We start from the raw sequence: 13,517 nt of genomic DNA, 5'->3' as shown, positions 1-13,517 counted from the left end.
CTGGCAGCCTGAAGTATGACACCTGCCTGAAGTCACTGCTGAAGTACAGCGTGTACTTCGTGCCTCTATTCTGACAATTAAATGTTACAGACGTTATTCCTAGGGCAGCCACCGTGTGGGGCAATGTAAGGCAGATGAACCAAGTACCGAACATGGGCCCCTCCCTCTCAGAGAAGTACCAATAGTGAGGCAGAAGAACACAAGTACAAGCTTCTAAGTAACGAAACTAATGAACCTCAGTGCAAAGTGTTAGGATGGTATGGATTCTTGGCCTTTAGAGGGAGAGCTCATGGAGCTGGAGGGCTTCCTGAAGGAAGTGGGCTCTGCGGTAAACTCTGAAACACTGTTGGATTTTCATTGATAGGGAGGAAGTGTAGCTTCTGCCTGAGGGTCCAAGAACAGTGGCACAAGCAAAGATTCGGGTGGGTGTGCCCACGAGGTACCTTGAGGATTTTGAGTCCTGTTGGGATGGAGCTCTGAGGTCATGGCTTGAGCGGAGGGAAGGAGGTCTGGAGAGGTAAGGAGGGCCAGGTGGCAAACCAGAGCTGCTGTGGCTCAGCAGGAGAGTGAGGATTTTGTCCTGAGGGACAAATCCAGAGGCACAGATTTCAGAGAGAGGGAGTCACAAGATAAAAAGGAATAATGGAGAGGAGGAGAGGCAGATGGGAGAAGAACCTGGAGAACCCAGGGTGAGGGGCAGGGATGAACAAAGGTGGGCCCAATATTCTGGGCCCGGATGAATCAAAACACTTTAGAGATGGAAGTGCCCTTAGAAGATTCAATCCTGTGTAGGCATTTGAGAAAAAGAACCTGACTCAAGGCCACACAGCTAGTTAGGGACAGAGTCAGGAAATGAACTCACATTAAAGAGGGAGAGGATTTAGAGCAAGGGGAGAGGAGGAAAGAATGAATTTACCCCTTGAGTATTCAGGTTTGGGGTACATGAGGATATACGAGTGGATAAATCCACCAGGCTGCCAGAATTGTGGGCCTGGTGCCCAGATAGATATCAGCCAGGATTTGGGGCATTATCATAGAGCAGAGGACACAGTAGGAACCCCAAGGGGCAATGTGCAAAGAGAACAGGTCAGAAGGCTGAAGACTGAAACTTGAGATCCAAAAACAGGATCTAGGAGCAGCGGCAGTCGGAGAGGTGGGGTGCGGCACGGATGCGGACATAGTGGTCAAGGGAGAAGGTGTTGGTCAGAGCTGCCCAAGGGCTTGAACGTTTGGCTCTGGTCTCCCCAGCCCCACTCCAGTGTACTAAAGACGGCCGCAAACTCGTGACCCCTCTCCCACTGAGACGTGGGGTCTTCGCCTACTCCCCTTAAATCCAGGGCAGGCTCGGAGACTGATGCGCCCATAGACAAGGGTGGAAGTGATGCTCTGCCAGCTTCCAGGCCCAGATCTCAGGATTCTGGGAACACTGGCCCTGGGGACCCAGCCTCTGTGTTTTGAAGATGCCCAGCAAGCCCCACGGAGTGAGTGGTCCAAGTGATTAAGAATCAAAGCTCCCAGCCAGCAGACCGTGCAAACTTGCTGGCTGTGTGATCCACCATCTTGAAAATGGATTCTAGTTGAGTTGCCTCAGAGTGGCCCCACGGAGCAGAGACAAGCCATCCCTGCTAAACTCTGCTCAACTTAGATTTGTGGTAAAATACATGACTGTTCTTAAGTCACTAAGGTCTGGGCTGGTTTGTCACACAGCGACACCGGGTCTCCTCCATGCATTTGGGTCTCCTCTCCAAGGGGGTGGTGGGTGGTGGGGGCCCACTTGGAGCTCCCCTCTCCCCATGCACTTCCTTTGCTTTTGTTCTGGCGGCTGGTAGCCTGCTCTGGGCTCAGAGCAGTCAGTGGCAAGGGTGGCCCCAGGCTTCTATGGGGGTCAGGTATTGGGGGGCTCACACAGAGGGGGCTCAAGTTGCCTCAGTAAGAACAGAACAAAAGAAACTCTGGCCTCTGAGTCACCCACTGGCAGCCCAAAGCCCGCTTGCTGGGCCAGAACCGCACAGAGAAGACGGCATCTGCTGAGCCATGTTGAACCTGTCCCAGTAAACAACTGGGACATTTGGGCCTCTGCTGAGCCAGGGGACAAGGAGCCAAAGCATTTAAACAACCTGATGTTTTGTTTTTTTTTTACTGTATATTTCTTTATTTAAAAAAGTGTAGGAAATGAATAAAATGCTACCTAAAAATTATCTACAACAAATAAATTATTTCCAGTGAAGCATTGCAGATCCACACAAACCAGTCCTAAGCTTGACCAAAGTCATGTCCCACGGACTTAACGCTTTTCCTCCTTGACTCTTTTTTCCTTGGGACGTCCTCCTCTCATGCAAAATGACCGCAGCATTATTCAGTCCTGTCTGAGCCGGGCTTTGTCACAGCCACAGCAGATGGGCGCAAGGGCCGCCCAGCATCTGCAGAGCCAGCATGGAGGGCACCGTGCTGGCACAAGCTGGGCTTCAACAAACATGTTTGGTTTCTAGCAACCCTGAAATATTTTACAGAAGTGGGGACCAGGCTTCAAAGAAAAGTGCCAGGGGTACGTCGGGCTGGCCCCTTCAAGGAGGTGTGTCTTCAGAGACATTAAATCCACCTGAGATCTCAGGAAGCCCACAACTTGGCCGGGAGTTTTGAGCTCTCCGTTAAAAGATGGCCACGTGGGGCCCTTGTAAGTAAAGGTGACGTGTTTGATGACAGCCACACTTTGGGGTGGGATGCAGGGCACTGGCTGAGTGACCCTCAGAAGAGGCCAGGAGGTTGGGGAAGGCAGAGAATGGAGGGCCAGAGTCCCAACGGTGATTTTAAATAATGATACAATTTCAGCGGAGGGAAGGAAGCCACGGCCCTCCTCTGGCCCTTCATGGGGGAGGTTTGCCAGCATCTCAGGTCAGGAGGCTGAGGGTCCCTGGACAGAGCCAGCCATTCAGAAGTAAAAGTGTCACAGGCAGCACCGAAGGCATAAGTAAAACAACAACAAAAAAAGTAAAAAAAACACAACATACTCTTCTTTCTGGAGAGAGTTGAACAGACCTTGGAACACAGCATTTAGGAGATTGCAAAACTCATTTTCATGGAGACAACTCATTTTCATGGTGGACAAGTCTGGGCAGTGTGTTTCCAAGGGAAAGTCACTGAACACAATAGATGTGAATCTATTATTTAAAGAAGGTTTCGTCACAGAAGCATTGATCTTGGGACTGTGCTGACAAGTCACAAAACAATCCCTCTTCTCCCAGATGAGAGCAGGGTCCATAAAGGCAAACACCCACAGGAGCCAAGTGGTAATTAGTATAAATGAAGGATGTAGGCTGTGTGTAAAAAAACTTTCCTAAATCACACATGAGCCTCGAGGCTGGTCTTCTTATTTGAGATGAGATATGGGTCCTGAACTTTCCATTTCATGATGAGAGAAGCAAATCTGCAGGGCACTGATCAGTAGCAACGGAGACTCGGCCTCAGTGTGGGAGGCGACAGGGAGCGGTGGGGCCTGCGGCGAACTGGTGAGCCAGATGCCCCATCTAACGATGGAGCTGCATTTCAACTCCCGCCACTTGCTGCTCAGTGCGAATGTGAGCTCCAGCGTGGTCTGATCTTCTGACCTGGATTTTTATGTAAACATTTTATAATTTTAAATGTTGGGAACTAATTCTTTAGAAAGATGCTGCAGGCTAAACATAGCACACCTGTGGGCCGGGTCATCTTGTAGTCTCTCCTGCAGGGGCAGGAAGGTGTGGTCAGCAGAATAATGATCTGTGTCCTAATCCCCAGAACATCTGGATATGTTACGTGACAAGGCAAAAGGGACTTTTCAGTGTGATTAAGTCAAAGATCTTGTGATGGGGAGATTATTCTGTATTATCTGGGGGTGGGGGGATCCTTTATAACTGAAAGTTTCTTGTAAGTAAAAGAGGGATGCAGGAATGTCACATGGCCACCATCGGAGGCAAGGAAGGTGAGCAGCCTCTACTAGCTGGAAAAGGCAAGGAAACGGATTCTCCCCGGAGCCTCCAGAAGGAGCACAGCTCTGCTGACACGCTGATTTTAGCTCAGTGAAACCCACTTTGCACTTCTGATCTCCAGGACCATAAGGTAGGAAATTTGTGCTGTTTTGAGCCGCCATGTTTGCGGTAATTTGCTTCAGTCGTGTTAGGAAAAGAATACGAGTGGCCACTCTCTGGTGTATTTTTAAATGTTTTTAGAGGATGAAAATACTCTCTCAGTTTCTGTTTAAATGCCAAAGTATCATTGCAGCTGGGAGAGCTACACATAGCAATTCAAGAAAACGTCTCTTATTTCTAGGTCAAAGGACAATGGGACTGAGGATGTATTTCTGCAGTGGGATAACCACATGCCGAGCGAGAGAACCAGGAGGGCTCTTGTCAAAGCAGGTGGGCGTCAGTGCCTTCAAACACACACACAGCCTTTTCTGGCTGGACAGACTACAACCTATTCCACCTCCTAGGGGGCAAGCACATGTTTATCTAGTGGTCAGCAGAAGTCAAAACCCAGCTGTCTAACTAGTCAGCATGAGTTGTCACTATGTCAGGTGAAAAGAGCTGAGTGGGTAGACATTCAACTTCTTAAATACACAGGACCACCAAATAAATATTAATAATAATAATAAGGCACATTGTCATTTTCACCCAGGGGACCCCAGTGAGAGCAGGGACCTCGGGTGGGCTCCTAGGGATCGGAACTGTCAACCTGAAGAAGTCGAAATCCAAATCCAAATCTAGGGCTCGTTGCAACCCTGTCCTGGGTGACTGAGCCTCTCCCCTCTCACTATGGGCTGGTTACAACCCAACCTGAGTTTAGAATGACATGCACTGTGATGACTGTACCCAGATCACAATTCATTTTCAACGTCTCATCATCGGAATGGGTCCACCTGGAAATCAGAAGAAGTTGGTGTCCAGGAAAACCTCTTTGTCCTTCCGTACAGCTCCTCTTCTTTTAGGATTTCGGGTTGGGAACCCTAAAGGGCGTCTCGGTGCCCTGCTTTATGCAAAGTCTTTGGAGTGGGTCCAAGTTATTCCCCAGGCTCTGTGGGCTTGTGGGTGTCCAGCAAGGGAATGTCCGTGTTCCCGTTGCTCATATTCGTGTCTTTGGGGTGGGAGAAGGTGTAGGGTTCGCTCTCAGACTCAGGAGGGGAGCCAGGGGATGGCTCATCTGTGGTCAGCTTTGCGGTCGGGGCCCTGGAGCAGGTGGGGGGTGGGGAGGGGGGGCAGTCGCCCATGGGGCCCTGGAAGGGCTGGTAGGTGGCAACCTCTGGCTGGAGGAAGGACCCGCTGGAATCCTGCAGCAGGTGCCCGTACACCATGGTATCATCGATGACGGCATACACATGGGAGTCGTTGTCCTTCCGTCTTTTCTGAAACTTCTTTGGCTGCATTGGCATCTGGGTATTGATGTTACCATTGTAGATACCTACGGCCGGGCCCTTGCTGATCTTCTTTTTCTTACTGAGAAAGGGAACAAGACAGAGGTCAGGAAGAAATGACCTCAGAGGTGCACCATTCGTACATCCCTACTGGAACCTGCCCGATCCTTCAGGTTTCTGACCGTTTTTCCCCTAAGTCCCTCAGATCGCTTAGTGTATGAAACTGAAGCTGTTGTCACTAGCAAACTTTTAGAAGGGACCAACTTCTGCCTCTAGTTTCCAAGGTGGAAAGAGGAGCAGACAGTGGTTTAGAGAGGTCACCGTTAACACCATCTGCCCCTGAGTTTGCTTCAATAATTGCGTGGCATCCAATGGTGGAGACATCTGACAACCCCTCTTTCCTACCAGAAACGGGGTAGTGTCTCAAATCAACCACATCAGGCACTGGTATGCCCAGCCCAACCTTCTGTGAGTCTCTGAGTTCTTTCTCACAGTTAATGCTTCATCCCACTTTTACACGAGGACAGGCTATGACTGTCTAGAGTCTAAAGGACAACATACAAGACTCAGGATGGAGAGTTGCGTCTTAGTTTCTAGCTGGAGTTGGGGACAGCAGAATTCAGTATTAGCAGAGGGATCCAGTCCCTTCAGCAGTGACCTCCAGCTGAGGAAAGAGCTAAAAAGAAGACAGAAATAAGGTGGGGGTGCCCGAGTTCCTCTGTAAACCATTAACGTTTGGTTTGTAATGTTCTTTGGTACTTGGACGTGGATGGGCATCAGCACTCCCTGCCCCGGAAAACAAAGCCCTCCGCCTCCACCAGTGGAAAGCAGGGGACGCTGACTTTTCAGCTGACCAGAGATTCAAATGGAGGACGTTAGCTCAATTAGCATAATGGACCATATAATGCGCAGCTGGTGGTTCACTAATTGTGAACCTGCCCTTTTCAGAGATAAAAATAAATCCAGTGCATGTAGCTTGTAACACTGAGTTCCCTGGCCAGGGTGGCGGGCTCCAAGGGCACCAGCCTGACGCCCCGTGACGACGCCCCTCCCACAAGCTCCTCGCTTGTCCTCACCAGGCTCTTCTCAGGCTGCCCTGACACCGACCCTTCACCTGCCTGCCCCTTTAGTCCCTCTGTCCCCACAGACAGCAGGAGACCAGACTGTCTTGCTCACGGGTGTATCCCCAGCACCTCGCCTGGTTCCCAGCACCCAGGAGGCCCTCAGGAAATAAATGGTTAATGAGCAAATTCAGTGTTTTCCCTCCTTCTCACTGCAGAACCTGTCTGCCTTCCAATCCCAAGTTGAAGATGGATGGGTCTTATGCAAACCTGCCTGCCAGCCAGTGGTCTCCCCCACCCCAAGGCCAGGCTGGTCACTCTCAGGCCAGGACTGGGGCACTTGAGAGACAGAGGCATGTGCTGGCCACCCCACCCCCTTGCCTCGCCCAATTCCCTCCTGATGAGGAAGCTGGGGCCCCGTGTTAATGCCATGCTTTCCCATCTGGGTGGGACACACTGTGCACCCCTGACAGGAAAGTTTCCTGCAAGAAACAATAAAACAATATTTTGTTACAAGAAGTCCTCGCCCTCATGAGAGATGTGTACACTCCCATTTCACAGAGAAGCGTCCCCCTGGATCTGCTGCAGGCCAGCCCGTCTGCATACACGGAGACAGAGGCAGTCTCACTGCTGATTAGGAATTGTAATTGTTTGCTTGCGGCCCCAGTTAATTACAAAATTTTTTTCTCCAGCTTTTTGGAAGGTAAAATCATGCTAAGGAAAATAGATGCCCACCCCCACCCCCGCCCACAACATGGCTTTAATCAGAAATCTGAGTAGAATTGATGAAATCTGGTAGCAGTACTCCATCTAAGAAAGTCAACACTTCCCTCTCGTAAAACAGAAGCTGTCAACCTGAGTTGGGTGGAAGGTGAAACTGAGTCAGTTAACTGGGTCTTCCTTCCTTTGGCCCACAGGGCTGGTTTTTGGTGCTTGTCTAAAGTCCAGTAAATAACATAAAACTGTTTGCTTAAGAAATTGGAGGGGACCGAGCTGGGCAGCGTGTGTGCGTTTTCCTCAAGGTGATGGAGAGGGGCCTGGCCTGGCGGGGCCTACGTGAGCATTTTCCTGCCAAGCTCACCCCTGTGATGACCAGTCTAATGAGTGGACAGTAAATGATTCACAGGGAACTCGTGCTGAGGCAGCTGCGTTAAAAACTGCAGGCTAAAATGTCACCACACATCTATAATTTTTTTTTCCCTGCTAGGTATGGAATTTTTTTCCCCCTCCAAACATAATTCACATCTGGCACTATTACTTAACATTGATTGATCTTTGGGGGGAAAATGGAACGCAAGGAAAAAAGTCAACAATTAACAATAGCTCTGGCCTGTGTGATGTAAGGAGGAGTCAGATCAAGTGAAGACAGTTTGAGAAATTCCACCTACTTCTTTTTCACAAAGCAAATGATGAGTCCGAGGGCAAACAGCAGTAAGGCGCCACCTCCCACCACGGTGAGGATGATGACAGTCAGGTCTATGAGCAGAGACACAAGGGAGGGAGACGAGGAGACGTGTGGGGTTAGGCGGGTGATGAACTGGAGCAGACGGTCCCCAAAGATGGCTGCAGCCCATTCCTTCCTTCCCCGTATGCACACGCTGCTCCTCACATGAAGGGGAATCTACTTCCTTTCCTTCTGAATCTGGGCTGTGGCGGTTGTGGGCTGAGCCTTTTAGAAACCTGGCAGCTTCTTGCCCTTTCTCTCTGAGGAAAAGCCAGCCACCATGTAAGAAGTCTGATATGCTGAGCCCACCACGCTGTGAGGAAGCCCTAGCAGCCAAGTGGAGAACAAACCAAGGCTCCTAGTCAAAAGTGAGCCCCAAGGTGAGCTATCCCAGGGCCCCCTAGCTGTTCGAGGCATCTGGCTGAGGCCCTGGATTATCTCAGAGCAGAGACGGGACCCCTGCCGGGCCCTGTCCAACTTCCTGACCCACGGGATTGCAAGCAAGCAAAATGGTCATCCTCTAAGCCACTAAACCTAGGGGTAGTGAAAGGAACCTAAAACAAACTGGGGGACCTACCAGACCTACTCCAAAGGCCACCCCTGGCCTGGCCCAGCTGTGCTCCCCCTGTCGCCACAGCCAGCGCTGAGGAGAGAAGAGCAGAGGGTGGAGGAGAGAGAGCAGGGGGTCAGAGGCCAGAGGTGAGGGAGTTAGGAGAGGGTGGTTCCACGTGTGCTGTCCCCCTCTCCTACACTTGTGCAAAGGGAAAAAGAAAATAAATCAGAGAGCCCTGCACCAAAGAGGGATTTAGAATTTCTGGCTTGTCCAACAAGAAGACAGAAGGTGAGACTGAGAGAAAATAGGAATAGAAATGAATGACAGAATATGAATGTAACAAGGAAGAAAATCCAGGCGCTAATCTGAGAGTGTGAGAGAGCTGTTCACTGGCGGCTTCTGGCTGCAGTCAGTGCTCTTGCTGCTCACCAGCCGCGTGGCCTCGGGTGGACACGCAATCTCCCTGACCGCCAGAGAGGGACGGGGCCGCGGGAACAACCCGCACGGTCCCTTCTGGTTCCAACACAGCGATGCTCTGTGACTCTCTTGGAATAAACAGTGAGCACGGCCCCACCACTGACTGCCCTGCCACTCATGCTTTCCTTGTCTAAAACTCTTCAGTGGATCCTGCCACTTTGGGCAGAAAAGTGAAATCCTCATCGTGGCTCTGAGGCCTCTGACTGAGGGATTCACTGTGACTTAGGGCATTCATAGATTCCAGTGTTTCACTGCGCTAAATAAAAAATCCCAGCACCATGTATCTGTGTCACACTTTTCAGGTCCCCACATTTTAATCACCAACACCGAATCCCCAGTGATACTTTCACTGCATAGTTACCATCATCTGCTCTCTACCGAGGAAGATGAGGAAGATCAGAGGAGTAAAGAGACTCCTCCTACGTCAGAGAGAGATTAATAGTAGATAGACTACAAAAATGCCCCAATTCTGCCCTCTCCCTGAACCATGTCCTTTACTGTGTGACTCTGTAGCCCCTCCCATCAGAAGGTGGAGTCTGCCCACCCCATGAATCTGGGCTGGTCAAACCAATGCTGTCGAAGGGATGGTGTGTAAATTTCTAACCTATGTGTCAGGAGACCTTGTGTGCTTCCCCTGGCCTCTCTAGGACCTGTCTGCCTCTGCCACAGGCCCAGGCTAGAGAAGAGACCATGTAGAGGAGAAGGAAGCCAACTTATTCCAGCTGATCTTGGCTGTCCCCAGACACATGAGAGGGCCCAGCCAAGGTTGACAAAGCTTTCTAGGCAACCTGAAGCTGCCCACAAGTGCTTGATTGAATGAACCCTGACAAGCCCAGCTCACCAGAATTGCCCAGCCAACATGCAAGCAATAATAAATGGCATTCTTAAGCCACTGAGTTCTGGGGTGCTTGTTATGCAGCATTATTGTTGCAATAGCTGAATGATACATGGACTACCAGGACTCAAATTCATGTTTTCTAACTCGCCTTCCAGGCTTGCTCATGACCCCTCAGCTGCCAATTTGTGACCCACTACCACCCACCAAAAGGCCTTACCTGTAGTCCTTGGGGTAAGTGAGACCCAGAAGAGTAGATCCAGCTGCTTGCCACTCACGGGGCTACAGTTGGAGATATTGACCCAGAAGCTGTGATGGCGGAAGCTTGGCTTGGGCAGCACCTCTTCCTCCAGGCTGAAGATCTCCTCAGCGTGGGACCGCTGTTCCTGGATGATCATGAAAGCACGCCCCGTCTGGCAGACCACACCAGTCCGCTCCTTGAGGAAGGTCAGGCAGGCCACTTGGTCATGGGGCACGCTGATGTTCCAGGACACCGAGGTGAGGGACGGCAAGCCCCGGTCCCAGTTAGGGGTCCTCAGGTAGACCTTGCTTTTCCTGTCGGGGGTCACCGTGAAAACACCATCCTCTGCAGGAAAGGGAGGAGAATCCATACAGATGTTGTTTCACTCAATCAAGATGGAGCAAACAGGAGGATGGAGCAGACAATGTTACACTGTCCAGACCAGTGCTATCAGAAAGCGCTTCCTGCCGTGATGGAGAGGTTCTGGATCCGCAATGGCCAGCAGAGTAGCTGTAGCTGCCGCGTCTGCTGAAGACTTGGAGTGTGCTTGGTGTGACTGAGGAACCGATTTTTTAATTCTGTTTACTATTAATATAAATTTAAATTGCCACACGTGGCCAGTGGTTACTGTATTGGTCAACACAAGATTAGAGTCTCAGATTAGGTTCTCCAGCTTTTTGAAAAAAAACAATCAACCAGCCAAACAATCAAACCAAAAACAGGCCAATTTGCCAAACCAGTGCTTATCCTGGCTTCCTTTCAGAAATGCCCTCAGTGGAGCTAATATCCACCTAATGCCCTGCTCTGCAGTGGGATTGGTATAAACTGATCTCTGTTTTGGAGATTTAGAAAACTTCAAGAATTTAGAATTCTGCAAGTTTCAGAATTTCAGCAAAGCTGAAAAGGCCTCTGACATGTCAACTAATTCACCCTTTACCTTCAGGTGAGATTAAAACCCCAGCATTTCACTCTGAGGAGGGTGTGTCTTATTTTCAAAGACTCTCCAGAAGGAGTTTCTCTGGTAGCCTTGAAGACACCAGGCAGCCTGGACTGACCTTAATCTTAGGACCAAAGATTCATCACCCTCCCACCCATGCCTCTGAGAACAGAAGTACCAAGTAAACCTTGAATAGAGGTCTTGGTCAATTTTAAAATGAACTGAGCAACCTGTAAGGGTGACTGTGAATTTTAAAATCAACCATGTTGAGTTCACCGCCGTGACCAGTTTAAACCTCATTTCCTGTCTCGGAAGATCAGACACCAGCCTCCCAGGAGGAGTCTGCTCCTCTGTGTAGGAGAATGCTCTAGAGACTCATCTCTCAGCAGTCCCTCCTCCATGCCCTCCGGACCACATTCCAAATTGTCAAAGCAGAATTGGTAAAAATGTCTGCATAAGGATTTTTATGTTGCCACCTTAAGAATCCAGAACTTGGGACTATTTGGTTAGCGCTCATTTATGCCCTGCCTGCTTCCAAAAAAGCCTCGAGCCTGATTATTTGTTCTGCTGCCTACTGACCATCACCTCCCACTGTCAGTGAGTCTTGTGTTTCTATCTCCTGGAATTTTCCACACTAGGTTAATGGTAAAGTCAGGATCAGGACTGATCATCTTGTGTGAGGACCAGCCCACTCAGCTGTCCCTGCTCTTCAAACTGACAACTTAAGATGATCACAGAACCAAAATAAGATAAGTGCCCAAAGAAGAACGGCTAAGGGGGCAGGGAGATGGGGAGAGACTGAAAGACCCCGTTACCTTTGAAGTGGGGGATAAAGGACACGGTTAGGTTCTGCCTGGAGGCCTCTTGCTGGAAGCTGGGGGCAAAGGTGCGGAGGGTCACCGAGATGTTCTGCTTCACCCGGATCTGCTCGATGGAGCCTCCAGAGCAGAAGAAGCCGAAGCGAAGGTCCTGGCCGGGGACAGCGCTGGCCAAGAGGTAGCTGAAGCTGGCATTGCAGGCTCTCTCGTGCGTGTGCTGCTGCAGCTTCTGGGCTGGCACCAGGGCCAGACTGAGGCTGTCCTTGGGTACCAGCAGCTTCCAGGAGAAGTCGTGCAGCTGCACAGGCAGCTGGAGGATGTACCCTGGTACTTGGAGTGAGTAGGACTTCCTGTGGCAGTATCGGTGGTCTGTGCAGGCTGGAAAAGAGGGGTTCAGGGTACCCAGGCTGGGAGGAGACTGGACGTTCACCCTCCCCAGCTCTCAAATCAGCCTGAGGCTCTCTTGCTTTTCCCTTTGGTCTCCCCTCTCCTGCTCTGTCCTGCACTCCTGGCTCCTTGATGCTCCTTTGCTAGCTTCCCCTCCTGCTCTCTCTCATTCTCACTCTCTGCTAAACTGGCAGACCAACTTCTAAGGAGTATTCAGGGTTGAAATTTTCTCTTGTTTGCTCAAGTTCTCATCTAAGACAACCTGTGTCTGAGATGCTAAGTGCCACATGGGCAGGGTTCAGGTTTTTTTCCTTCTCCCAGCCCTGCTGCCCATAATCCCTGACCGTAGGGAGGCAGTTCTGCATAGTGGTTAGAGCAGGGAGTGGAGCTGGGGAGATCTCAGCTGGTGTTTCAGCTCTGCCACTTCCTAATGAGGTGTCCTTGGGCAGGCAGCTTTGCCTCTCGTGGCCTCAGCTGCTGCATCAGCGGAGGCTCTAAGAGCAGCCACACCAGAGCTGATGGTGGCCCAGCAGGGAGGTGGCTACTGGTTTTGCTGCCCTCCATCGATCAAACATTTCTTACATAATTAGCCCATGTCTGGCACCGGTGGGAGTTAAAGGGACAGGAAAAAAATGGAAGCAGCCCAACTTCTTGGCCTCAAGACTTGGTCTCATGCCAGAGAAGACAAGTAGGCAGTGAGCATTGAAGCAGGGGGCATGCGGATGGGAGAGGTTAGGGAAGGCTATGAGGATTTCACAAGAGGGAGACCAGAGGCTGGACAGAGGAGATGTCAGCACGGACATGGGGGATGTCATGCACTTCCGAAGGATGCACGTTCCAACAGAGGTTGCTGGTCCCAAAGGTGCATGGCTCCACCATCTTGCTCTGCCCTTTTTGGTTGCCTTTGTTCTGAGGGGGGCATTTCTGATGATTTACAACCTAGCCAGTAGGCCCCACTGAGAATTCAGGGCAGGGAGGGGAGAGCAGCCCACGGCTCGGGAGGAGCAAGCTAAGGGGGCGGGGGCGTACTTATGTTTTTCTCGGCATTGATCCACAGGCGAGTCAGATCATCACAAAGGAAGGAGATCTTGTGTTTGGATCCAGGTGTCAGGGTGAGGTTGGTGCTGCAGGTCCAAGGGTCCAAACACACGAAGCAGCCGGGGACAGAGTCAGTGCTCGGTTTGTTGGACCGCGGCTCGATGGTCAACGACATGGCTCGCTCATTACTCAAGTCAACCACATAGGTTTTATCTGGAACCATAAGCAGAAAGAAGGTGTGAAGAATGGATCAGGAACAAACCCATGAGATGGCAAAAATGAGCACAAAACCTTTTATGGCTGGGGAACATTGGGAATTTCTTTTATTGTTAAGACAACA

The 13,517-nt window shown here is 50.6% G+C and overlaps 1 protein-coding gene across 2 annotated transcripts in view; it reads right to left on the bottom strand.

The window, feature by feature from the left end:
- Window positions 1–2,128: 2,128 nt before the first annotated feature.
- The window catches only part of CDCP1 (CUB domain containing protein 1), a 56,504-nt gene continuing 45,115 nt past the window's right edge, over window positions 2,129–13,517 (bottom strand). The window contains exons 5-9 of one of the 2 annotated variants that reach the window (XM_032459028.1): window positions 13,169–13,390; window positions 11,750–12,130; window positions 9,977–10,342; window positions 7,836–7,923; window positions 2,129–5,468 (exon numbers count right to left, since the gene is read on the bottom strand). In XM_032459028.1, the coding sequence (XP_032314919.1) occupies window positions 5,036–5,468; window positions 7,836–7,923; window positions 9,977–10,342; window positions 11,750–12,130; window positions 13,169–13,390 (1,490 nt within the window). In that variant the 3' untranslated portion in view covers window positions 2,129–5,035. The remainder of the gene's footprint in view (window positions 5,469–7,835; window positions 7,924–9,976; window positions 10,343–11,749; window positions 12,131–13,168; window positions 13,391–13,517) is intronic. The other variant, XM_032459029.1, reaches the window with a different exon arrangement.

Source organism: Camelus ferus, chromosome 17 (assembly GCF_009834535.1).
Source record: "Camelus ferus isolate YT-003-E chromosome 17, BCGSAC_Cfer_1.0, whole genome shotgun sequence".
NCBI lineage: Eukaryota > Metazoa > Chordata > Mammalia > Artiodactyla > Camelidae > Camelus > Camelus ferus.
The sequence above is the reverse complement of the archived record's forward strand: the minus strand, read 5'-3'. Positions and strand labels throughout refer to the sequence as shown.